This window comes from Paroedura picta, chromosome 1 (genome assembly GCF_049243985.1).
Source record: "Paroedura picta isolate Pp20150507F chromosome 1, Ppicta_v3.0, whole genome shotgun sequence".
NCBI classification, from domain to species: Eukaryota; Metazoa; Chordata; class Lepidosauria; order Squamata; family Gekkonidae; genus Paroedura; species Paroedura picta.
The window spans coordinates 53,466,746-53,494,081 of NC_135369.1; the positions used below are offsets into that span (position 1 = coordinate 53,466,746).

At 40.9% G+C, this 27,336-nt stretch overlaps 2 protein-coding genes across 5 annotated transcripts in view; both read left to right on the top strand.

Annotated features, from left to right (window-relative positions):
- The window catches only part of TRAF5 (TNF receptor associated factor 5), a 42,304-nt gene extending 30,566 nt beyond the window's left edge, over positions 1 to 11,738 (top strand). For 2 of the 4 annotated variants that reach the window (XM_077338457.1, XM_077338464.1), the window contains exons 7-12: positions 1,265 to 1,342; positions 1,637 to 1,711; positions 2,187 to 2,279; positions 4,413 to 4,553; positions 6,821 to 6,989; positions 8,521 to 11,738. In XM_077338457.1, the coding sequence (XP_077194572.1) occupies positions 1,265 to 1,342; positions 1,637 to 1,711; positions 2,187 to 2,279; positions 4,413 to 4,553; positions 6,821 to 6,989; positions 8,521 to 9,098 (1,134 nt within the window). In that variant the 3' untranslated portion in view covers positions 9,099 to 11,738. The remainder of the gene's footprint in view (positions 1 to 1,264; positions 1,343 to 1,636; positions 1,712 to 2,186; positions 2,280 to 4,412; positions 4,554 to 6,820; positions 6,990 to 8,520) is intronic. The other 2 variants (XM_077338449.1, XM_077338475.1) reach the window with 1 other exon arrangement.
- A 4,050-nt stretch (positions 11,739 to 15,788) lies between these two features.
- On the top strand, positions 15,789 to 27,031 carry LOC143823419 (uncharacterized). The gene is made up of 7 exons (XM_077309786.1): positions 15,789 to 16,305; positions 17,103 to 17,177; positions 17,982 to 18,125; positions 19,231 to 19,283; positions 21,097 to 21,177; positions 23,251 to 23,343; positions 26,453 to 27,031. The coding sequence occupies exons 1-7, from the start codon at positions 15,789 to 15,791 to the stop codon at positions 26,501 to 26,503; spliced, it is 1,014 nt and encodes a 337-aa protein (XP_077165901.1). The 3' UTR covers positions 26,504 to 27,031.
- Positions 27,032 to 27,336: the final 305 nt, after the last annotated feature.

Consider the following 27,336-nt stretch of genomic DNA (forward strand, 5'->3'; position numbering starts at 1 on the left):
CGCACACCAGAGTTCTCGCTGGAGTTCCTTGGACCCAGGCTCCAGAGGTCTTAGCTGCTCGAGAATCCCACAGTCCTGAGTTTGCTCTCATGATGCTTTACAAGGTCTTAATTGGCATTTTCCATGTGAGGGATTAACTCCTCATTCTTAAAGTTTGGGAATTCTTCTGCATGCCAGAAAGTTCTTCCAGGTATGCAGAGAAATCCCGTTATAATTACATAGTCCCATTGTGTGAATTTTATGATCCATGTGCTGGAACCATAATTAGACATAAAGATATGCCTTATATTACATTACATTACATTACATTACATTACATTTTCCTTCCTTCCTTCCTTCCTTCCTTCCTTCCTTCCTTCCTTCCTTCCTTCCTTCCTTCCTTCCTTCCTTCCTTCCTTCCTTCCTTCCTTCCTTCCTTCCTTCCTTCCTTCCTTCCTTCCTTCCTTCCTTCCCCGGGGGCTCAGGGCGGTTTACATAAGAACAAACTACATAAAACAATCTATAAACATGTGAATAACTTTACAATGATAACTAATGGCTGTAACCGTATAACAATGTAACAGTATAAATAATATAGACAATACAGCAGTGCAACAATACAAACAGGTCCAGAGCATGTTGGTGGAATTCTGAGGTGGGGGCAGGGGGCTAGCAGAGGCCTTTCAGTCGCTGTTGATTGCGTCTTGTCTCAACCAAATGCCTGGCGGAAGAGCTCCTTTTTGCAGGCCCTGCGGAACTGTTTAAGCTCCATCAGGGCCCTGATCTCCTCCAGGAGCTCGTTCCACTAGGTGGGGGGCAGAACAGAGAATGCTCTGGCCCTAGTTGAGACCAGGCGGACTTCTTTAGGGCCAGGGATCCTTAGCTGGTTGGTGGCAGTGGAGCGCAGAGCTCTTTTGGGGGCATAGGCGGGGAGGCGATCCCTCAGGTACACTGGGCCCTGACCTCGTATGGCCTTGAAGGTAATAACCAGAACCTTTAGTCTGGTCCGGAATTCAACTGGCAACCATTGCAGCTGGTGGAGAATATATAGTCTCTTTCATGAGTTCCATTGGAACAATGAATCTTGCTCAAATACAGTTCTTGCAAGAACACTACTGGCTTCTAGTGTTATTCCTATTAATTCTATTGTGGCTTGCTTAGGAGATACCTGGTAAATTGCGCCCATGACCTCTTCTGCTTTTTGGTTTCAATAGTGTAGAATGAAAGAGATATACTTCGGTTCTTTTATCAATTTGAATAACAATTCTCTCACTATTATTTCCAGGTCCATGAGAAAACTGATTGTCCTCGTTATCCCTTAATTTGTCCCCATGGCTGCAAGCAGATGATTTTAACAAAAGAGGTATAGAAATGTTTTTCATTCATTAAGAGTTGGCATAATCTTGTATATCATTACCTTGCATTTGTTAGAAAGTTTATTATGCTTTTGTTTATTCATAATAGCAATTGTGTGACCTTGTCGGCCCTACCTGTGTGAATCCATCGTAGTTGTTGACAACAACTGGACATTCTATTATTGATCTTGACATCATCTTGTTTCTTTTCATATCACTTTTGCAGGATTATCAAGAAATCTGTCCCTTCCCCCTGGTAATGCTGAATTAATGTTTATCTTCCTGTGTGTTATTACTTGCAGGTAGAAAGTCATCTCAGAGTATGCCCTGAGGTTGAAATTGATTGTCCATTTAAACCATATGGTTGTCTAACAAAGGTATAGTATTACAATGCAAACTTATCCTTTGCTAGCTGGGTGTAGTGGTTAGGAGCATGGACTTGTAATCTGGTGAGCCAGGTTTGATTCTACATTCCCCCACATGCAGCCAGCTGGGTGACCTTGGGCTCACCACAGCACTGATAAAGCTGTTCTGACCAAGCAGTAATATCAGGGCTCTCTCAGCCTCACCCACCTCACAGGGTTGTAGGGAGAGGAAAGGAAAGGTGATTATAAGCCGCTTTGAGACTCCTTCTGGTAGAGAAAAGCGGCGTATAAGATCCAGCTCTTCCTCTTCTTGTAAATACTCTCCAAACCACAGCTAACCAGTGACTCCTCTTCCAATCTATTTTAGTGTTAAATCAGAATAACATTGAATAGCCATCCAGCTTCAGCTGTACAGAAAGGGACATTTTTATTAACAAATTTGGCTTAAAATGCATTAAACTTGCTTTTGTTTGTATTCTCATTCTAGATTAAAAGAGGAAAGCTTTCAGAACATGAGAATATTTCTTTGAAAGAACACATGCTACGGATCTTGGACAAGAACTCAAAGCTGGAAGATCAGGTTTAGCACAATATTAATGATATTTTCCTGCAAAACCTTTTAACTTGGACGTTGGACACATTATATTTTTAGGAAAGATAAAAGTGTTTTGAAAGAAGCCTCACTTCCCATGTATGTACGTTTATTTTTCTTCCCACTGTGGACTTGCAGTGATGCAAAATCTATTGACTAAAGGTGAAAGTGAAGACCAGTCCTTCAAATCACCTTCAGTTTTCTGGGTAGTGGAAATTGCCAAGTAACACAGATATTAATGAGTTTGGTAGTCTCCTATGTGACGTCAGCCATTCTAGAGAAATCAACAAACTCGTCTGGCATTCACGGCTGCATTTTTGCATGGTGGCTCCTAACCCTTGGAACCCTGGGAGATTGAGATGACTGCTGTTTTACTTGCCTCGTAGAGTTCCTGTTAGGTACCATCTGGGCAATAACTGATGACTTTTAGTGCTGCTATAAGTGTGCTTTGAGTTGTTTTTTTGTTGTTGTTAGGTTGTTTTGTTTTTTCATTGATTGGTAGTTGCTTTGAGGATGCCATACTGAGAAAGGCAAAATGGGGTAAAATATATAAGTAAACACAGGAGATAATTGTTCTGCCACACCTAGCTTTCATTTCAGTATTCCCAGTAGTGCAGTATAAAAAAGGTAAAGGTATCCCCTGTGCAAGCACCGAGTCATGTCTGACCCTTGGAGTGACGCCCTCTAGCGTTTTCTTGGCAGACTCAATACGGGGTGGTTTGCCAGTGCCTTCCCCAGTCATGACCGTTTATCCCCCAGCAAGCTGGGTACTCATTTTACCGACCTCGGAAGGATGGAAGGCTGAGTCAACCTTGAGCCGGCTGCTGGGATTGAACTCCCAGCCTCATGGGCAAAGCTGTCAGACGGCTGCCTTACCACTCTGCGCCACAAGAGGCTCTATATTTGTAATTCTTGCCTTGGTCTTTGAGAGCATCATGGTGTTACCAGCTTGGAGACTGATAACATAGTGCTCCTCAAGATCACTGCGGTTTCCTCAGTATATAGACATAGGAAGGAAAAGTGAAGAAAACTGCTTCTGTGACTCGATTTGGGGAAGACAGTGAGATGTAGAACCTCTTGCATACTTTCCAACTTTTCTTCAAGTAACATTTGAAGAGGTTTTATTGGCATGAAAACTTTCCTACCTGCTACCTGCCAGTCTTGAGCCCTGCACAGTGGTTTCCCAGGAGGCAGAAAGAGGTTATTCTAGGAAAGGCTAAGCTGGTATAGAAGGGACTGGATATATGATTTAGTACTCCAGATCTATGGCTGTCTGCTGGTGGTTTTATTAGTGCTCCATATTATTTAGGCCCGTTTCACACATGCAACTGCCCAGGAGATGAACTACTTGTAATGCAGCCTTGAATGGAATTCTTTTGGTAAACTACTTGTGTGAACAGTTTTCTTGGTGGGAGGGGTGCTGATGTGATTAATGTGGGGTGATGTTGTTATTCTGGTAAAACATAATCTTGTCCTGATAAATAGTAATTTTGTCTTCTGCTGTATTTGGTATGCTTTGTGTATGGATTAGATTCTACTGACAACTTCTAACACTGACATTTCTAACACTGACATTTCAAACCTGTAGCTCTAATTCCTTTGAATAACATTTTTTTTAAATTATTTTGAAGGAACCCCGGCCAGCCTTCATGCACCAGGGCCCTAATTTGGCTGAAATGCCTTCCTTCAGCCATAGACAGAGAGGTCAGAACACTGGCTGTTCAAGGGCCAGCTGCCATTGGTCAGCTGACTGGTGTGAGGACTTTTGAAGCTCTTCATAATCTGTGGCCCATATACCTGGATGAACATATATGCTGGTAGAAATCCATTCTGTGTTTGTCATAGCAACATATTTTGGCTATGTTCCCCATGCACTCAGCTACCACTTGTTCAGAGACTTTTTCAGAGGCCAATCCTGTTTTGTGGAACAGCCTCCCAGAAGACCAAGGGCCTCTCCTGATTGCATTCCAAATGGGCTCCATTTGGTTTTAGATCTTTTTAAACTGTAGCTGTTTAGTTATTGTTGATCTTACTTGTTATTGATTTTGAATATGTTAAGTTGTTGGGAGAAAGACTAGTTTGTAAATTAAAAATCAATAAATAGATCTCTTGTCTTTTTAGATCTCTGACCTTTATAAGAACCTAGAACATAAGGAGCTAAAAATCCAGCAACTAACTGATACAGTTAAAAAGTGTGAAAAAGAATTCAGGCAGTTCACACAGCTGTATGGTAAAAATAGCAATTTGCTGGCAAGCACTCAGGTAAGATCAGTTCATTCTTCCTTAACACCTTCACTCCTCCAGGAAAATGGACCCAAGATTTTCTAGCTTTATTTCAGCTTGGATCTTCTTTTATCTTTTATCATGGTTTGCTGTAAACAAAAATGGATTTTAAGTCAGAGTAAGAATCAACTGATTTTTTCTAAACTTCTGTTTCTTGTGTGTTTATATTTTTTGTTACCCACATATTCTAGGTCATAACCAGGAAGTATCTGAAATACTTCCTTGGGATTCAAAACCTATTCAGCATTTCCAAGAAAAAATAGACAGAATTTCCGAGTTACATTTTGTTAAAGTTGCTCACACACACACACACATGCACACACATCATTAACCTTATGTGGGAACTTGAGCGCTGACAACCAGAGTACCCTCGAATCATACCATCAAGGGCCGCAGTACTGGTTCTTAGGCTGGAACAGCTGAGGTGGATTGGGAGTATTAGATTTTATACTGCCATCTTGATATTGTCAATATTGTTTGAATGTTTTAATGGGGGTTTTATGGGTGTACCGTGTGTATTGTTTTATATTGTAAACCATCACAAGATGACAATTGCTGAGATCTGCAGGGTAAAACCTGAAAAATAAATAAATAAGGCAGCACCCAGACTTGTGCAAGGTGTAGGTTAAGGTCATTGTGGATTCCCAGGCCAGGGCAACTGGATTTCTGCCTCTGCTCATCTATCAGTGCATGGTCACACCTTCAGATTGACCCTCCAGAGATGGGATACTTGTTAGGGTTTTGAAATGACACATATTAACCATATGACGTGGACTTGGCTCTAACCCAAGGAAGACAGCAAAGCACCCTCTCTTCCCTGTCCCATTGGCCATGCTGTGAGTTTTGATAGCATAACTTTCCATCATGAGTGGGGGGTATTTTTGGACTTAGGGAGCTAACTAACTCATACCACACCCCTCAGTCCATCCCTTTCCCTGCCAGCATAGCATCTTGTGCCAGTGTTGCTCCATGTCATTGCTACATCAGTACCCTGCCAATATGCATCAATGCCTGGATGCTGTACACATGCATCTCAAAAGATGTACTAGTGAAGCCTCTTGTCAGCTCCCTGTATGCTCTCCCTCCCCTCCACCACCCCCCCATGGTGCTGTTACACTGAAATTCTAAGGATATTTTCCTGAAAGTAAGCTTCACTGAATAACATGAAATTACTTTTGAGTAGAGCTGCATAGGATTGTTCCCTTAGACCGATTATGCACAGGGTGGAAAGTCTGGGCTGGTAGTGACAGGACTGCAGGGCTAATCCCTGATTATGCATGACATCACCACCATTCTGGCCACCTCCCAGCCCTGGCGCAAATCAGAACCTCGGATGGCCTGCAGTCACCATCAGCAGCCCTGCTAGGCCAGCCCTGTGGATAATAGCCTACGATGTCCCTGCAGGGACACCAAACACCCAGGTCAGCTTTGCCGCGCCACAGAAGCGAATGGGGTGGTTTCCCATGCCCCCGATCCCCCCCCCCCTGCTACCGCTGTATGGCACAATGGACTGTTCTAGCCCCGGTGTTGTGCGTGCAAACACACAACGTTGGTTACAGTCTGTGTGCATTGGGGGATTCCTTCCCCCGTGCGTTCTTGGAAAGCCATGGAGCATGCTACCCTGCTGCATAATTGGCCTTACAGTGCCATTCTAAGATGAGTTATACCCTTCCAAGTCTATTTGGTAGACTTAGTGTAATTGTGCAATTAAATTCTTCTGTTTTATTTTCCTTGATATTAGAGGTAGAAACTGCTGCAGCTGCTCCAACAAAGCAGCATTCCTGTTTTACTAAAGTTGCATACATATAATTTTCTTAAGCCCTTTTCAGGCTCTTGTTTAGCAGAAACAAGATCTTTATGTCTATCATAAGCTCGCTATTCTTGAAGGCAGCCTATCATCCGTCAATTTGTACAACAGTCAAGAGACTAATAAGCAATATTTTTGGCTGAACTGTTACTACTGTGCTGATTTTTATAATACTGAGTTACATTTGAGTTAAAACAAATGTTTCCACACTTTGATAAAATACGACTAGCAAAATCTGTAGGAATCAAAATGGGATTGATGGCTTAATATGAAACTTCAGATGAATGATTGACATGTCAATTGAAATATAAATGACCTTAAAAAGAGGAAACATAATTAATATCGCTTATTTTAAAGTTTAATAAATCTCTTTTATTATGAAGTAATTTAGGGTGGGCTTTTTTCCATTAATGTCTTTTTCTCCTTCTCCCACTTGAAGTCTCTGGCTACTCATGTTGATAAATCTGCCTGCCTGGAAACACAAGTGAGACAGCTGGTACAAATGGCAAACCGACAGCAGAGTAAATTTGACCTCAGACAACTACTAGAAACCATTGAAACGATAAAGCAAAAAGTTGCTTTCCTGGAGTCATTTGAACAACGTTTAGGTATTCTGGGAATTCTTTTCTGATTAAAGTTTTCTGATGTTTACAGTGTTTATAAACGACCATATTAAAATCTTGAACCAAGATTCAGATTTGGGGTTTCCTTGAGTCCAACCTCCCCATGTGTTTTTTTGTGAATTCCCCAGTGAGCAGTTGTTTAAGATACAAAACAGTTCACCCTGAAGGCTAATTTCTTGGGTTTACAAAAGAAAGGATTTTCAGTATATTTTGGTTACCAAGAACCCAGGCCTATATCTTTAAGTTTAGGTATAGAATAACTTACATTTTTAGTTCAAAGGAAAGACCACTGTATTTGTGAGGGCTTGCTGCTGTCCCTCTAGAAGAAAAGGAGAGAGTGAGGTTCTGATACCACGTGTGGCTTTGTTGCAAGTCAGAGTTTTCTATGGAGTAGATGGTTCCTTGGCAATAGCACTCCCTTGGCAAAACTGTTCTAATTCTTCTCCAGTCAGTGAATTTCTAATGTTAATTTTGAGGTCAGAGAGGTGGTTATTTGTTGGATTGAGCCAAATGAAATTTCTCTTGCCAGCTGCTTCTTCCAATGCATTATTATCACAAAAGAATTTTCCCTGTGATGCATTTTAAAAATTGCATATCCTTATTATAAATGTACAATGGTTAGACATGAGCAAATGGATGCTGCCCAGAGCATTATACAACTAAAAGAAGCTATACAAGATTGAAAGATGTGGTGACAGCCGAGACATAAGATCGCCAAGAGTTGGACACGACTGAATAGCTAATATCATCCTCACTATAAATATCGTAGACCGACCACTGTTTTGAGTAGCTGCAGTCTGGATTTTTCTGTAGGGTCATTTTGTATGGCTGCATGGCATATTTCAAAGAGGAAACTTAATGCATCTGTTGCCGGGATATGGTGGACAGCCCTCTAATGGCTGATCTCCTTCCTCCAGGAGATGGACAGAAGGTAGAAACAGGAGAAGAGAGTATCTAACCATCTCCAGCTCACATGTGGAGTCCCACAGGGGGAAGTCTTCTCTCCCATTTTTATTTAACATCTTCACAAGCACTCTTGCTAAGCTGGTGCAGGGGTTTGGGCTGGGTTGCCACAAGTATGCGGATGACACCCAGCTCTTCCTCCTGATGGATGACCACCCTGATTCTCCCCCAGAATCCTTAGCCATGTGCCTGGAAGCAGTGACGAGGTGGCTCAAGCAGAGTCGTCTGAAGCTCAACCCTTCAAAGACGGAAGTCCTGTTGCTGGATAGGAAGGGACCAAGCAAGGAAGCATGCTTTCCCAGCCTTGACAGAGTGTGACTAGCAGTAGCCCACTATTAGCAAGTATAAAACTCATTGTGTTGTGCAATCTCTTATTATAAATCAGGAAAGGATTGAGTAGTCCTTTACAAAAAGGGCATAATTGCCAGAACAAGCAGTGTAAACACTATGGAGTTAATGTCTGCAATTATTGTGCCTGTGCAATACATTTCCATAAGTCTATATACAACTCACCACTCCTTCCCATTTGATTTGTTGTGTCTTTTTCTTCCAGTTTTCCTGGAAAACTTGTCCAGCCAACATGAGATGCATCTGGGAATGCATAAGGCACAACTTAACAAAAATGATGAACGGTTTAAGCTTTTGGAAGGGACGAGTTACAATGGGAAACTGATTTGGAAAATTGTGGACTACAAGATGAAGAAAAAAGAGGCTGTGGAAGGCCACACTGTCTCTGTATTCAGTCAGCCTTTTTACACCAGCCGCTGTGGGTACCGATTATGTGCCAGAGCTTATCTGAATGGTGATGGTTCAGGAAAAGAAACACATGTTTCTCTGTATTTTGTCGTGATGAGAGGGGAGTTTGACTCGCTGTTACCCTGGCCTTTCAAGCAAAAAGTTACGCTTATGCTTTTGGACCAAAGTGGGAAGAAAAATCACATTGTTGAAACCTTTAAGGCTATCCCCAACAGTAATAGCTTCAAAAGGCCTGAAGGAGAGATGAACATTGCCTCTGGGTGCCCACGGTTTGTAGCACACAGTGTGCTAGAAAATGCAAAGAATGCTTACATCAAGGATGATACCTTTTTCCTAAAAGTAGTGGTGGATTTAAGTGACCTTGAGGAATTATGAGTTGTAACTCAAAAGATCCAATTGAAAATTGAAGAGTGTAACTTGGTGTTCACTGGATGGTTTCAGTCAACAGAGAAAAGCTATACTCACCCTGCTGACCAATTATTACATTTTGGTAGCTCAGTCACTACTTTTTGTAGTTATTCAAAACTGCATTAACTTGTTAAGGTGATGAATTTTAAGGATGTAGCAAAGCTCTAAATGTTATGAGAACATTTAACATGTTTGAAAATTGACTGGTTCACTCAGGAGCCACATTTTTAGAAGAAACTCCAGAGTGCAATCTTCTGGACCTCAGAGGCAGGTCCCCGAGTTCAACTGGCATCATATGTATTGCCCAAGCTGTTGATTTACTAGGGGAAATTTATGCATTTCACAAGGCTAATGAAAATGAAAGCATTCTAATGGTTAACACACACTGATAATCCCCACAGCCTAATCCTATGCATTTTATGCAAACAAAGTCCCAGATTTAGAGCTCACAAGTATATTTGCATAAGACTGCAGAGAGTCAAATGGAAGAACCGCTAACAAAACATGCAGTCTCAAAATCTTTCAAATAAAATCTTTCGAATAAAACAATTGGACCAGGATAAATCAATAGCTGGAATCAGCTTCTTGAGATTGTAACATTATGTTTCTATATCTGTGTATCACATAGTCAGATTGTGCAAACTTTTAGATTGCTCTTTTAAAGCTGAGTGTGGGATGGACATGAAGTTGAATATTATAGAATTTACCTTCCACAGCTGATCTTTTGTCTGTGGAATGTGTGTATATTTCTTCTCCCAGAGGGAGGCAATTATTGATCAGCTTATTGATTTGCAAGTGTATTAGCCTGTTTGATTTTACTATTGCACAGTATAAGCAGACCAGCTTTTGAGAAGCTGTTTCAGGCTTAGTCCTATGTAGAACACTCTGGAAATGCTTTAGAATTAACATTTTCTAAGCCATAGTTATTCCCTCGTTTGGTCAACAGTTTTAGTGATAAGCTTGTGTAGATCTGTTTTAGTTCCTGTATCACACACTTCCAAAGCTTTAGAACCTGCTGTGGGCCTGGGTCTTACACTCTCCTTACTAGCCTTCCTGCTCTGTAGATCAGGATGAGTTCTTCCAGTTGCCTTTGTCTGTTTGAGTTCCAGGACATAAGATCAGATGGATTCAACTATTCACAGATGAAGTCCAGCAGTCAACTCAGAGAAGCATGTTACCACCTATTACATTTTTCTCATGAGAACGAAGTTACTTGCAATGTTTGCCTACAAAAGAGTTTCAGTTCTGTGCACACAGGGAATTACTTATCTGCATGGATTTTTTCAGGAGAAATCCACAGACATTACATCTAATACAAAAGATGAAGAAAGAGGGGAGGGAGGGTTGTAGTTGGGGAAGAATCGGGAACTGTAAAAATAAACACCTGAAATCCTGTAAAGGACTTATGGTAATTTATATTGCTTAATAATGTACTGTGACATTTCCTTCATCCACCATGCACTGGATTGTTTTTAGCACAGAAGACTGTTATTTAATCATGTTCTGTGATATATTTTTGAATCACTTGGAAAGCATGATCTCCCCCCCCCCCATAGACAAACTGCCATCTGCAATGATTTTTTTAAAAGAGTAAATAAATAGTGTGTTGAGGCATGTTAAATTTAAAAAGTGATTTTTTAGGGATGAAAGGCCCCAATCCAAAGACTACTACTCTGAGAGTTAGGAACAAGGAAGAGTGTATGCCGTGTGTCATTTCCTGTCTTAGTCCTTCAACAGTGCTTACTTCCATCCTCTTTTGCTGACTGTAGTAGCAAATTCCACAAGACCTAGGGGAGAGTAGTGGTCAAGGAAGCCATTGAAGCATCGAAATAGGAAGTGCAGTTGCCCATTCCCAATGATTTCAAACAACTAAAAGTGACAAGCAGAGGCTTTAGATTGAAGTGTGCCAATGTTATAACTTTTATACCACTGCCAGGTTTCTAAAGAATCAACCTCATGTTTGTAAAGATGACCACATTTTATTTTAAAATCTACTTAGCTACTTCGAACTTGAATTTACTTGGTTATAAGATGAAAATTGTTTGTATCTGCAATATAGACAGTGGAATGTTGCTCATAGCTCCACCAAACTCATAGTCCCCGTGTCTTCTAGTGCAGTGGTCCCCAACCTTTTTATCACCAGGGACCACTCAACGCTTGACAATTTTACTGAGGCCCGGTGGGGGGGGGTAGTTTACTCCTCTACTCTCAACCACGGCCCTAACGCTCTCTGATCGCTATGGTAATGTTTAAACATCCCTTCAAAATAAGATACAGACACGCCACAACAATGAACATAAGGAACATTTTATTTTCATGGAAATTTTAACTCATGACAATGACAAATCAATGGGAACCCTGAGCTTGTTTCTCTGCAACGAGATAGTCCCATCTGGGAGTGATGGGAGACAATGTTGTAAAGGGCGGGGGGGGAGAAGGCGTCCTTCAGGGCCCACCTCCAATTAGTCGAAGGACCACTGGTGGTCCGTGGCCCACAGGTTGGGGATTGCTATTCTAGTGTACACCAGTTTGTACAATGACCTTTAAACAGTTTTTAATGTATTTATTGCTATAGTTTTTAGCCATTTTGCTATCAGTCAGTTTACATTTTTGACAAAGAATATTAAAAGCAATACAGAGTTTGCAATTACTCAAAGCATTGCTAAACTTGAATTATTGAACTCTCTTAAATAAAATGCAAGTCAGTGATGAGACAGGCGAAAAAGGACTATACAGAGCATACTGCAAAAAAAAAACAACAATTCTTCAAATACATTAGACGCAGAAAACCAGACAGCAGGGCCCTTGGATTACCAAGGGCTTAAAATATTTACCAAATGATAAGAAAATGGCTCTTCACTGTGGAAGATAAGATTGCCCACTCATATGCCAATTTCAGAAGGGCTGTTTTAAGACCTGAGCCAGATTGAGGTGATGAGAAGAGCCCCTATGACTGATGGACAAATTAAAACCAACAAATCACCAGGGCCAGGTGCCATATATCCAAGAGTTCTGAAAGAACTCCAATGGAAACTTGTGGATCTCCTAATGAAGATGAGCAGTTTGTCACTAAAATCGGCCTCTGTTCTCAAGGACTGAAAAGTAACTAATGTAACCCCCATCTTCAAAAAAGGTTCCAGAGGAGAACTGGAAAAGTACAGACCAGTTAATGGAGCACTGTTAGCAGGTGAGTTAGTTGAATTCTTATAGAATTAGTAGGCACATAGAAGAACAGCTTGGTGAAATGACAACATATTGAAGGGTGACAACAGGTGACCTCAGTGGCCAGATAGGTTCACAGCACAGAAACCAGTCTATACTTTGTGCACCTCTCCCCATTAGGGCTGTGACCCCCCAATATTACAGCTCATCTTCAGGCGACAGATTAGTGACCCTGGAGAAAATGGCTGCTTTGGAGGGTGGACTCCACTGTACCCTTTGAGGTCTTTACTGGCCCCAAATCCCACCCGCTCTCAGCTTCACCCCAAAACTGTCTATGTATTTCCCAACCCAGAGCTGGCAACCTTACCCCATATTAATAACATTAAGGCTCTCTTTTTGCTGTACATAAGTTGCAAGAAGGAAGGAAGGAGAGAACAGTGGCCAGTTGAGGTAACCCAATGAGGAAGGAATTAAAGAATCATATCCTGATTATTAAGAAAAATGATCAAGTAATTGACAGGAAATAGGGGCTGTGTCAGAGGGATCAGATGGATAACAGACTTCTGATCTCTGCTTTCTGAAATAGGTCCCATTTCTACACCTATTGTAATTTGGGGGACTCACTTGCAAACCTTCCCCTTCCCCAAAATAAATCACAGAAAAACCTTCGTTAATATTGAGCATTTTTTTTTTTGCCATGTTACTTCAGACAGAATGAGCATTGGGTTGTAATGCATGGCCATTTTACACATTATGCTGAGGCAAAAACCATTCAAAACTGAGTCTTCTCTCCTGCGCTTATTTTTTTCCTCCTTTGTAGCTTGAGACCCACCTGCAAGAGAGTTCTCATCCAAAATTTGGGAACCACTGCTACCATGGACATTTTCTGTGTAGGTATACATTCCTCTACTATACATTCCTCTACCAGTGATACCACCTGTGCTGCTGTACAAAGAACAAACTGTTGAAGATGAATGAGCTGTACAAGTAGACTTCATAAATGGAATTTGCATATGCTGATTTTTTTTTAATGTGGGGATTTGCTACAGAAAAAGAATATTTCTCAACAAATTCCCAATAGTTAATCTGTGGCAGACAAAGCAACATATTTTTGATGACTAATGAATTGTTGAATAACCTTGCCCAAGCCAAAGCCCATGCCTTCATTTCCATGAAGATTGACAAACGTGTGGTAGACAGTGCCGTCAAATCTCAGCTACTTATGGCAATCCTAGAGTTCAAGGCACGAGACAGTCAGAGGTGGCTTGTCATTGCCTGACTGTGTAGCAGCTATGGACTTTATTGAATAGGTGTGGAGTCGCTCATGTGCCAAAACATCAGCATTTTATTGATTGCACACAACTAAACTAAAACAGACCACCACCTGAACTTATATACAGTTCAGATTCCTGCCAAAGCCTGTGATTGGCCATAAGCAGAGCCCTCCATGCTTAATTACAACAACCAATAGCTGGCTGGATCTTGCAAGCTAGCCAATAGTAATTATGCTTCCCTGATGTTAGCACTAGGATCCAAGCTCCCGATCTTGGCCCGCATAAACAACCGACTTCATTGGTGGTTTCCTTTTCAAGTGCCAACCAGGGCAAACCCTTCTTAGCTTCAGAGATCTGAACACATTGGGCTAATTTGGGCCATCCAGAACCCAACCATGTACACCTGAGCATGTCGGTCCCAAACCCAGATAAATGGGGAGGGTTAGGGAAAGACCTAGCAACCTACCTTGTAAAAAAATTGCCAAGAAAATCCTATAGTACAGTTCTCAAATGTTTGATCCAGTGCGTTTGATCAAACTGATGCAGTCGCTCTATGCAAACCAAGAAGCCATTGTACATACGCCATTTGTTGACACTGACTGGTTCAAAATAGAGAAATGAGTGTGCCAAGGTTGTATTTTCCCCCCTTCCTTTTTAACTAGTATGCTGAGATCATTATTAAAGACACTGAACTCAAATAATCAAACATTGGAATTAAGATTCCAGGAATATAAATAATATAAGAAGGAATTTATTATTATTATATTTATATACCGCCCTCCCCGGGGGTTCATAATCTTCGTTATGCTGATGACACTACCCTCCTGTCAGAAACTAAGGAAGGCCGATTACAAAGGTCAATGAAGCAAGTAAGAAACTTTGCCTTTTCTTAAACACTAAAAAGAGAAAAATAATATCCACTGCAAAAAAACAGACATGTCACAATAACAACTGATGGTGAAAAGAGTCAATGTGTTCATTTTTCTTGGATCACAAATTGATGTTGATTGCAGTATAGAAATAAAACGTCGAATTGCTCTGGACGTGTTTGAACTGAACATGGAAAAGCAAGGACATAAGCCTGACTACCAAATGTATATTAAGTTAGATATATCATGTTTCCAATAACCACTTATGGCTGTGAAAGTTGGACAATCGGACAAGAGAAGAATCCATTCATTTGAACTCTGTTGTTGGGGAAGGCTTCTGTGGGTTCCATGGACAGCAGAAGTCACAAATAAGGAAATACTACAGCGCATAAAATCTGATATAGGCAAAATCACGAAACTCCAGCTCACTTACTTTGGCCATATCATGTGATTCAGCTCAATGGAGAAAGCAATTATGCTAGGATTGGTCAGTGGAAGAAGGAAACCAGGCCAACAGAGGGCACGATAGTTGTACGTGATCAGAATGGACACCGGCCAGAACATTACATGGCTATGGGAGGCAGTGCAGGATCGTGGATCATGGTGACAGCTGTACCATGGGATCACCAAGAGTCAGACACGACTGAATGGCTGACAACAGGCCATGCAGGTCAGGGCTGAAATACATAAATGAGCCCTACCTGCAAAGGCTATTAGAAAACCCATCCACCAAAATGAAAATCTTTTCAGCAGTGATACCCTCAGGATATATATTTTAAATTGTAGATAAGCAGCTCTTAAAAGTTTGTAAAACATAATAAATATATACATACGACTGTTTGGTGAGAGCCAGTTTGGTGTAGTGGTTAGGAGTGTGGACTTCTAATGTGGCATGCCAGGTTCGATTCTGCGCTCCCCCACATGCAACCAGCTGGGTGACCTTGGGCTCGCCACGGCACTGATAAAGCTGTTCTGACCGAGCAGTGATATCAGGGCTCTCTCAGCCTCACCCACCTCACAGGGTGTCTGTTGTGGGGAGAGGAAAGGGAAGGTGACTGTAAGCCGCTCTGAGCCTCCTTCGGGTAGGGAAAAGCGGCATATAAGAACCAACTCTTCTTCTTCTTCTTCTTAAACTTGTATATCCATTGTATTGTTTAACCACCTTGAGTCACAAGGAAGGATGGGTTATAAAAAATAAAATTCGTATATTATTCTTATAAATTTAAAAAGCGGGGGAAGACGTTTACAAAATGAGGCTAGAAGTTCAAGCAAAGCAAGTCACCACTGTACGTTACTATCTTCCAATAAACAGAAGAGTCTGGGGGGGGGGAGGCGGGGAACGATTTGCGTGCATGGCTGAAAGGACATATTTTTGTCTAATAAAAATAAAGCACGGTGAAACTCAAACGGCATTCATTATGAATACCAACAACACTCGAGGGCAAAAGTTCACGCAACGCCTTGCGAACACTAATAATCTCCGCAGGGAAAGAGAAAAGGCCTTGGAGCGGCGCTTCGGCGGTTCCCCTTCCCCCTCGGGCAGGAGGCGACCGGCCCACCCAGCGCGGCTTCCTGGGACGAGAGCGCCCCTCGCTCGGCCTCCAGGGCACGCCGGAGGGAGCCCGGATGTGGGCGGCGCCCATCCTGTCGAGCCCTTTCCCCGCCCGCCATTTCCCGGATGTCGGCTCCGGGCCTGTCCCGGCAAGCGACGGCGCTCGGCGTTGTGGTTCCGGGTTCCCGGAGCGCCACGGCAGCTGCCTGCCTCTTGTTGGTCTCCGCCGCGGCCGCCAAGCGCTGTGCCGGGGGAGGCCGGGGCCGCCTCCGCCGGTCCCCCCGCCTTGCCGCGCAAGTCCATGTCCCTCCGCGCATGTCTGTACAACCCTTGCTTCTTCGGGCGCTGTAGAAATAATAGTAGTAGCAATAATACGTCGCCTTTTGGGCGGAATCAGGCGAGCAGAGTCCCGACGTAGGAGAGGCTGAGAGAGGTGCTTTAGGCTCGCATACCAGGGAAAGGGCGGCGCGGGAGGGGGTGGGCTTGCATGATGTCGTTTATTTTTGTGCCAAAGGGGAGTTTTAGTAGCCTGATGTGGGCCACAAACGAGGTGGCTGTCCGTTAAATAGGGATGTGATGTGCAGCCGGGAGTCTCGCACAAAACCCCCCCACTCAAATCCGAAATAACTGCAACAGCCGTCGCCCCCCACTTGAGCCTCGTTGTGGAGATGGCAAAACATGCAGTATAAATTCTTAATGTAGTGCAACTTGCATGGCATTATTGAGAAGACTTTCAACTGTCGCATGAGGTAAAACTAGGGATTTATAGATTTCAAAGGCAATGCAAATTTGCAGTGACTACTATGGTTTTTAGTTTGTATTTATGTAGTGGAGCGTTTCAGGGTTCAGTGGACAAACTTGTAGTTCTTAAAGGGCAATGATAACATGTATCCCCTGTCTATTGCTTAGCCGAATTGCACACAGATAAAAGCTAAGTCAAAGGACTGGAGTGGGCTCTGAGCTGTGTGGATTGACTTGTTAGAGTGATATATTTACTGCTATAGAAATGGCATCTGAAATCATCCTGTAGAAACAAAAACATATATAGCTTCTGACATATATAACTTGTCAGTATTGCTCACAAAAATGTTTTTTATGATCTCTGTGGGTTTAGTAGATATGGATGACAGGCATGAAGAGAAATGTGGAACGCTATGTGCTACCTCACAAGAGAAAACAAAAGTCAGAGGTAAGATTAATCAATGAGTTTGTGATCAGTAGGTTCTGGATTGCAAACTGCAGTTTTATGGTTCTGCATCATGGCTCTAGTTTCAGCTCAGACTCATTCTTACGTTCATTTTGTAAGTGATGTGTGTTGGTGAACACATCTTCCAGATACTTCTAATTTTTTGTTTGTTAACTTATTTCATGTATATACCGCCCACCCAGTATATCAGGTCAGGGCAGTGTATAACATCAAATCAAACCATTTGAAAACGTTTTAACTAACAGCATCTCAATTTCAGCTAGTGTTTCTAGTGCCATTCCTTTGAATAGGTCTGTTGCCAGGTTGATGGAAACATGGGAGTCTTTAAAGGGTGATGTTAGATGTTATTTGATCACTGCCCCCAACCAAAAGTTTAGCAGATGAGCTCTGTCTTACAAGCCATGTGGAACTGTACCAGTTCCATCAGAGCTTGGATCTCTTTCAAATGCACATTCCAGTGGAGTCCTCTTGAATATTTTTGAGAACATTTGGAGCAACAATTTATGTTGGAAGTGATCTGATTCTGGGTGGTCTGATTCTCTGGCCATTGAAATGTTAGTTTCCATGGTTTGTCACATTAACTTTTTTCATTATTTGAATTGTTTCAGCATCAGAGAACCAAAGAAGAAACTACTGAAATTATTTAGTATTTATTAATTTGACTTTTATTAATTATGTTCTCTGAAGCAGTTAACAAGCATAAAATGGCAATAAAATATTTTTAAAGATCTGAAACTAAAAGCATAACCAAAATCCTAATTCTTCATCCCTTTTTCATGCTTCAAGAGAGAGAGAAAAGGAAACGGAAACGCAGCAGAAGTAGGTCTTCATCCATTTCCTCCACCACATCGTCCAGTTCATCTACATCTTCCTCTTCAAGTTCTTCAAGATCCTCTGCTTCACATAGTAGAAGCAGTTCTAGTAGTAGAGGTATGATTTTGCTGTACTTGAGCTAATCTTTTTTATAAGTGTTTCAGCAGATACATCAGTCATTCAGCAAATACAGACTATTGCTAAACAAAGTATAAATAGTTTCATAGATTGCTAGGAAGTTATGCACTTGTCCTGTTTGGTGTTTCAAGATGTTCCACATGCACAGTACAGCTGCCTTGATGGAGCTGGCCTGATGTTGAAACGAACCTTGGAGCTTTATGTTGTGCAAGATTTTCAGTGATTGCATAGAATTCTTGCATGCTTAAGGAACAGCTAAACTGGGGTAAAGTTCTTTGTCCTGGTTCTGAAGTTAATTGATTATTTGTTTGTACCTAAATATATATGCCATGGACTGGAATTTTTTTGTTCATGAGTATCTCATTATCACAGCTGCCTTTTGTATCAAGCTGGAAGTTCCATCTTCCTGATATATTATACCTAATCATATAATAATCATTCCTGTAAATTATAGAAGGGCTGTATTGGTTTTTATGGTTCTCCAGAGAGATTTGTGTCTGGACCTGGCTCTTAACCCAAGTGACAAGGTATCTAGTGTGCAGCCCAACCTCCCCTCTACCCCCATCATGCACATAGTGCAACATGAGCACTCGCATAGAGTCCCATGTAATGATCTGGTTTACAGAATTGTTCTTCCTTTAAAAAGAAGCAGAAAGATTGTGAGAATTGGGCACTGAATGTTTGCTACAAACATTACATTATGGCTTTGTATTAGGGGGCGGGGATGTACGTTCACCAACACTACCATACAAAGGCTGCATGAGGACTAAGTGCCTGAAGTTTATTGCCAGTTGGCAGATATAGTATAAAAGGACATAGTATAAAAGGAGAAAAAAATGGTTAAACTGTGGAACTTCTTTGTGGAGCTCAAATATATACAAGGGAAGCATAATGACTGTTTACACAGCTGTAAATGAATTCAGGTCCATTCAAAATTTGTTAGCATTTGAGACACACAGGTGTGTGTATTTGTTGTAAAAGACTAACATGGATCTTGTTTGAATATTACTGTGAATCATAGCCTTTGTAAATTCTTATTTTGGCCCCTCTGATGTACTGTTTTCTCACAAAACTTTATATTTAGATTCTCCAAAATCTAAATCAAAGAAGAGAAAAAAGGAAAAACATAACAAAAAGGTAAAACTAACTTTAATATAGGAATCAAGTGATAATCCATGCATACAAACTGTATTGTTTGTAAATGAAAGGCTGTTGTGTGTTTATCTGGTAGGGTTAATCTCTTTATTCAAGGATTCAGGCACAATATGAGATGCACTCAAGCAAGACAGTTACAGTGGTGTCCTGATCAGCTTCCTCTTAGCAATTTCACTCTGGTTGTAGACATATGACAACATCACATGGGATATTTTCTCTCTCTCTCTCTTTCTTCAAAATTGTTCTCATGACTGATATGAGCTATAGTGTCATGTGAGAACTGTTAATATGCTGATGACTTGAGCTGGAACTGAATGACTCATTTTTTATTCAGTTAAGAAACTAAAGGTTAAGAAGATCTGAATGTAATAGTTAAATTAAAAACAATAAAGTAGATTAAAAACAGATATTGGCCCTCATGATAGCCTCAATTAAGAATCACATTTTACAGTAACAACCAAAAATGACCATTATTGACCTTAACCATATGTGTTTTGACATATTGGCCTTCAAACAAATGATATTACAGACTGGCTCCTGACATTACAGTACAACAATAATTTCTTATAAATTAAGCAAGATGAATTTTTTCTGAAGGAGAAAGAAGAAAAAAAACAAAGAACAAATTATTAATTTATCAGAAATTATAAAATGGAAAAGTTGTGCCAAAAGATATTTTTACTAATGATTATTGTTTGTGCCCAACGGTAATGACAGTAAGAGGCCTCATTCTAGATAGTTTGCTGCCACAGTCAGGTACACTTTCCTATAATAAGGGTTCAATTGTGTTATCTAAAAAAAAATTAAGATTCTAATTGAGAATGCAAAAGTATTGTAGCTGGGATTTTTACAGGTTCTGGTCACAGTTAGTTCCTCACTTCCATCTTGTGCCAATTACACTGGCAGCAAGTGTGGTTCTGGGCCTGATAAAAAGTACAAGTGTTTCAGATGGGTTCCTGTGTTGATCTGAAATAGAAGAGCAAGATTAAATTCCAGGAGCACCTTAAAAACCCAACAAGATATAAGCTTTTAAGCATCAGAGCTCTCTGCATCGGATACCATCATTCCTTTGATCAAAGCTATTAGATCAACCAGGTACCTTGACCTTAGGAACCTGGTTGGGGAAATCCAGAAGATGGGAACCCACGTGAGGATTTTCTCAGCAGCTCCCCCTGCTTTGTAGAACAGTTTCTCCCCCTTGCTACAAAAGGATCCTTCCTTTAAAGTTCTTCTATCGTTAGTTGAAAACTTATTCCAAAAAGCCTTTTCTTGGGTTATTTGCTTATATTGTTTTTCTGTGCCTTTAAAAATGATTCCTAAGCTGCCTGGAGTATTTAATATGGAAAGGAAGGATATTGCTCCATGTATTGTTCTTATGTTATTATGTAAACCGCCCTGAGCCCCCGGGGAGGGCGGTATATAAATATAATAAATAAATAAATAAATAAATATGTAAGAAAATATAGAGCCTCTTGTGGCGCAGAGTGGTAAGGCAGCCGTCTGAAAGCTCTGCCCATGAGGCTGGGAGTTCAATCCCAGCAGCCGGCTCAAGGTTGACTCAGCCTTCCATCCTTCCGAGGTTGGTAAAATGAGTACCCAGCTTGCTGGGGGGTAAATGGTGATGACTGGGGAAGGCACTGGCAAACCACCCCGTATTGAGTCTGCCATGAAAACGCTAGAGGGCGTCACCCCAAGGGTCAGACATGACCCGGTGCTTGCACAGGGGATACCTTTACCTTTATGTAAGAAAATGTTACTGAGATTTTATATTTCTTTAAATAAATATATATTTTAGAAGAGAAAAAAAGATAAGTTGAAGAAAAAGAAGGAAAAGAAGAAGAAAAAAGAAAAGTCAGGACCAGTACAACTATCTAAGGTGGGTCCGAGTTGGAATGAGTAATGATGCTTTCAATCCTCTTCCTACACAAAACTAGACTAGTCCTTGTAAGGTAATACATATGGGGCCAAAAAGGTGAGGATGCCTTTATTTACTCAAAAACCACACACACACACACACACACACACACACACACACACACACACACACACATACAACAGGAGTCTTGTGGCCTGTTAAAAACTAATTCCATCATAAACTTTGGTGGACTAGATTCCACTTTTTCAGAAGCTATGAGTGAATTCTCACTTAATGGGGAGGATATCACACTGTACATTATGTGATTATGTAACCACACAGAGTGAACTTCTGGAGAGAGTAACTTCCTTACAGAATCAATTTGTATTTTCAGAATGATGATAATGGTAGTTGCTGGTGTAGTCACTGACACTGAAAACTCTTGAGTGTTTTATGGGATTGAAGGTTGCAAGAATTTGCGAGTCTTTCCAGTATAAAACTCCAGAACATCACATGTCTACAACTGGTGCCAAAGTACTCATAGGGGTCCTTGATTTTTTTTTAGCATGTTGAAATGAATTATAGTTCTATGCCATAGAATTTGTTTTTAATGACACTATTTTATGGTATTAAACCCATTTTATGGGGTCTGGTTATTAAAACTCATCAGCATTACTAAATTGTTGACTATTCTGCTTTGGCTGCTCACTATTTTCTTTTTACTATATATACACATACTCAAACTCAAATACTTTGGCCACCTGATGAGAAGGAAGGACTCCCTGGAGAAGAGCCTAATGCTGGGAGCAATTGAGAGCAAAAGAAGAAGGGGACGACAGAGATTGAGGTGGCTGGATGGAGTCACTGAAGCAGTTGGTGCAAACTTAAATGGACTCCGGGGAACAATAGAGGATAGGAAGGCCTGGAGGATCATTGTCCATGGGGTTGCGATGGGTCGGACATGACTTTGCAACTAACAACAACAACACATATTAACTTTAATATCCTACTTTTACATAGACCCCCTCCCCCCCAAGAACATAGGAGCAACTGTGATGAATTATGCTAGTGCTACATCTAGTCCAGCATCCTGTTTCCACGCACACCCCAGCCAATCAGATGTTCCCAGAAGGCTTGCAAGCAGGCCACAGAGGTCAAAACCTCTCCCTGTTGCCACCCAGCACTGCTATTCACAAGATTATTGTCTCTGAACATAAAGGTACCATTTAGCCATTGTGACTAACAGCTGTTGATAGACCTTCCCTCCACTAATTTGTCTAACACTGCAAGCTTATGCAGAGTTGCTTCAGTCTAAAACCAAGGGGATTGTGACACTGACCGTTACATTTTCAAACACATCTTAAGATTGGGTTGTTACTGTCTAGAAGATACCAGCATGGGTTAATATACAATGAATATAGCTGAATCAAAAAGTACAAAAAAACAAAAATTAAGCTGATTTAAGTTAGCAATAGAAGTACTGTTTCTATGGAAACAGTCTGGCAAATATAGAGGGAAGATTTTTAACTATTCTATGAAAACATTATGATAGCTTCGTCTCTCAAATCAAATTTCAGAAACAAGAAAAATTAAATGGCTGATGTCACTGGGCAGGAATATTCTATTTCTGCTTTGTGTTTGGAATGCTCTAAAACTACTGTCACATTTTAGAAAATACTGAATTTGTTAGAGTTTTTGATAGGAGCCCATTGAACTGCTCTTGGTTCCGCAGAACTGAAACTAAGCAGTCAAGCACCCAATTGTGAACTAAGAATGGTGATTGCTAAGACCCCACTGCTGCCCACTTTTTTGTCTATGTACCCATAAAATCAGCAGGGTTCAATTCCACAGATCTCTCTGTGATGCTGCCATGGGCACTTCTTCCATATGGTAGAAGCTGGATGGGGTTGCAGCCAGGGGCAGGACACCGTTCCTGATTGGCTGTTCGTTGATGGGTGGCCAATCAGGGGTGGGGCAGCTGATTGGTCAGCGATGAGTGCCAACTCCTCCCAGCACCTTCTTACTGTTTTATTTATATGTCCAAATCAGATGTTCAGATGACAATGATGCACACTCATTTTATTATTGTTCTAGTACTTAAAAGATAAAAAGAAGAATCAAAATTACAGTATGATCACAGGAAAGAAAATTAAGATGAAAATAAAGAAGAGTAAAAAGGATAAAGAGGTAATGTTTCCAAAAGCTTTTTGCTACTAACCAAAATTGGTATCTATTTTTTAATTGAATTTAGGAATATGGGAAGTGTTACCGATAAAAAAGGAAAAGGAAAAAAGGTCTATATAATATAATTGCATTTGCTGAAGATAGTCATGTAGTGCAACATGTATAGGAAAGAGAATATTTTCCCTTTCATCCTCTTCATTATAATTTTAATTTATCTTGGGAGTACAATTGTGTTCATCAATTTAAGTTTTAAGTTTCAAGTTTCAAACTTCATCACCAATCTATTTTGACTATAATAATAGTTTCATCATTACTACATATCCAGAATAACACTACTTTACATATTAATTAAAATCTTTAATATATAAGTAGTATCTCATATCAAGAACCCATTTGTATTTGAAATATTACATTTGAAACAGATTTTAATTCTACTTCTATTTCATTACCATATATTTATATGTGATATTCTCTCACTTTAAGTTTATCTCCTAGCATAATACACCATCTCTTCTCAGATTTTGTAATAAATCTGTTTTTCAAATAGGTTGTTAATTTCCCCAATACTGTAAATATTGCATATTTAGTATGTCGACAGGCGTCTAGTTGCTATTTTACTGTTTAAATAGTTCGAACCGCTATCACTGTGTATTTGATAATTTGTTAGGTAAAACATCTAATAGCATGCTCTTGGCTTCCACTAAGAATTTAAAATTTAATATGTTCTGCATTTTTGGTACATTTCTTTCCAATAACATTTTGCTTTTTTCCCCCCCAAGTCCACTGCATATGAAAGTTCCATCTATGTCTTGACATAGCATTTTTCCAGCATTTTTCTTTGTAGTTTTTATGTGCTTTCTTATTGTCATTTGTAGTTATATGCCATCTGAGAAACATTTTGTACCAGTTTTCTCTTAGAGTCTGGATAATTGTAAATTTGATACCTTTTTCCCATAGTCATTTCCATTGTTGCACAGCTATCTGATCTTTAAGGTTTAGCATCCACTTAATCATACATTTTTTTAGTCGATTATCTTCTGATTCTAGTTGAAGTAAAATCCCTTATAATGATTACAGTAAATGCGCTTTCTGTTTTATAATTAACTGTTCAAATTCAGTCACATCTCTTACAACTCCAGTTCGCTATTCATCATCTCCTGTAGTCTTGAAACCAATTGATAATATATCAGCCATTGAATGTTTAGAATCATAGAATAATAGAGTAGGAAGGACCCTCATGGGTCATCTAGTCCTACCTCCTGCACTATGCAGGACATTCACAACCCTATCGCTCATCCACTGTAACCTGCCACCCCCTTAAGCTTTCACAGAATCAGCCTCTCTGTCAGATGGCTATCCAGCCTCTGTTTAAAAATCTCCAAAGATGGAGAGCCCACCACCTCCCAAGGAAACCTGTTCCACTGAGAAACCACTCTGTCAGGAACTTCTTCCTGATGTTTAGATGGAACTTCTTTTGAATCAATTTCATTTCATCCCATTGGTTCTGGTCCGTTCCTCCGGGGCAAGAGAGAACAACTCTGCTCCATCCTCTATATCAGTGGTCCCCAACCTTTTTATCACCGGGGACTGGTCAACGCTTGACAATTTTACTGAGGCCCGGGGAGGGGTAGTCTTTTGTTGAGGGACGCTGCAGCCACCTTAGCCCCTGCTCCACTTGCTTTCCCACTGGCCTGATTTCCCGCCGCCCGCTGCGGGGCGCTGCCAGCAGCAGCTGCTCAATGCCACGCCGAGGGGGAGCCCCAGCCATGGCAGTTGCTGGAGAGCCCCAAAGGTGAGCCAGCAGCAGAGTGGCAGGGCAGTCCCTGAAGCAGCAGCCGGGGAGGAGGACAAGGGGGAGCCACAGCCCAGTACTGACTGATCTACGGACTAGTGCCGGTCCCTGAACCGGGGGTTGGGGATCACTGCTCTATATGGCAGCCTTTTAAATATTTGAAGATGGTTATCAAATCCCCTCTCAGTCGTCTCCTCTCCAGGCTAAACAGACCTTTATACCTTCATCTTTAATATCTTGTCAAGATTATTTTCCTTAGGGCACTCTAAACATAGAACCAAGCTGCAAACCAGATTGTGAATCCCTCAAGCTGGTTTATTTATTTTTTAAAAACATTATTTCTTTAAATGTATAGACTGCCTTCTCCACCAGTGCGAACTACAGGTAGTGAACAACATATGCTCAACAATACAATTAAAATCATAATTAAAACCATTCTAGAATCAATTCTAAAAATTCCACCCATGGATGTAGAACGTTGGTTCCCAAACTTTTTCCGGCTGCCTCCCCCTTGACTCACAGGCCACATCCCTGGTGCCCCCCCCCCCAATACACACACACATATGAACACACATCTCTTTCCTGGTGTTGGGTCTACTGCAATTTCAAAGCATGCTATATTGCCAAGACTTCTTTTTTTGGTTGTTGTGCAGTGGCCATATTTTAGACTGGAAAAAATATATATAAGTTCTTTGGAAAAGTCATTTGTAAAAGCTGCTTTGGATTCCCGTTGGGGAGAAGAACAGATGGGGAAAGAGAGAAAAAGAAATAATGGAAAATCCTATATCTGGAAGCAAGCAGGAGAAGGCTTTTCCACACTCCCAAAGATGGAGAGTTTTGGAGAAGGATTGCCAACCCTGGTTTCAGAAATTCCTGGAAATCTGGAGTAGAACAGAGTCTAAGGAGGGGAAGGATCTCAGCATGAATATGATCCTGTCCAGCCCACTTTCTGAAGCTGTTGTTTTCTTCGGGAAGCTAAGCAGGTCCTGGTCAGTACTGAGATGGGAGACTACCACGATGGATGTCCACGGTTGCTACTGCCCATAGGCAGGCAATGGCAAACCACATTGCAACATCTCTCACTAGGAAAACGTGACCACAGCAGGAAGAATCAGACCTACTTTCCTCCCTACTGCCCCCAAATTCCTCACCACTCCCCTGGATCCTTCCATTACCCCAAGGGGGAGGCATACTGCCCACTTTGGAAACCCCTAGTGTAGAACCAGAACCCTCAGTAGGGGTGCAATGCAGGAGGGGGGAGGAAAAGTGTATGGTATTTTTTAAGGTGTATGTTTTAATAACTTGCTTTCTGATTTGTAGCGTGACCGAAACCGTGCTGAACTCCTTGATTTCTTGAACTCTGCTTTGTAGTGAATATGCTACTAAGCAAGGACCAGTAAGTCTTTCAATCTATATGGTGATCCTGCTTCCCCAAGCACCAAATACAAGCTCAGAGTGAGAGCCGAAAGAACCCAGTGTGTGACAAGCTGAAACTGTCTTGTTGGGAAGATAATTGGTCCCTCCTTCACAACAGGCTAAGTAAAGAATTTCACAATTTGTCAAGAGCCATATTGCCACTTCCGAGGGCCCTTCCTCCAGATTCTCTCTGGTGACTGCTTAAAAAATTGTATGATATTGAAAACTTTCTAAAATTAGATGACATCATTGTATTTTGGCATGCTGTGCGTATCCCAGACAGCACATACAACTTTACCATCAGTTGTCCTTTGTCATTTTACATGTTAAAGTTGATGAGTTGTTGAAAATAAGCTATTTAAAAAGAAGCCTATCTCTGTATTGCTATTTTAGTATTAAGTATGTTTGTTGTAATCAGCAAAGCATCTTTCTATCTCATGTTTACTCTAGATAAATTAATACAATACATCTTAAATCATTGTTTTTCAGTGTAATGTGTGTTCCTTTCACAATTGGTATGACACTTGTGGCTGATTATTAACTAGGTGCTAGGATTTTGGATACAATATTTTGATATAATCATGTGGAAATGTAGAGGGGTGGGGGTTGTATTGACAACTGATTGCTATTTGGTCTGATTGTCATAGTCTATGTTCAAGTCTCCCTTAAGTAGTGCTATCTATATAGCTACATATCACAAAAATCCCAGTGTGCCTGGGCTTCAGCAAAGTTGCACTGTATATCACACAGACTTGAGCAGAAGACATGGGATGTAACATGACTCCACA

Excerpts from the sequence above, each read along its gene's own strand:
- LOC143823419 (XM_077309786.1), top strand. The coding sequence starts at position 15,789 with ATGGCTGAAAGGACATATTTTTGTCTAATAAAAATAAAGCACGGTGAA. Across the intron at positions 17,178-17,981 it reads AGAGAAAACAAAAGTCAGAG|AGAGAGAGAAAAGGAAACGG; the intron begins GTAAGATTAATC and ends TCATGCTTCAAG. Across the intron at positions 23,344-26,452 it reads AGAGTAAAAAGGATAAAGAG|CGTGACCGAAACCGTGCTGA; the intron begins GTAATGTTTCCA and ends TCTGATTTGTAG.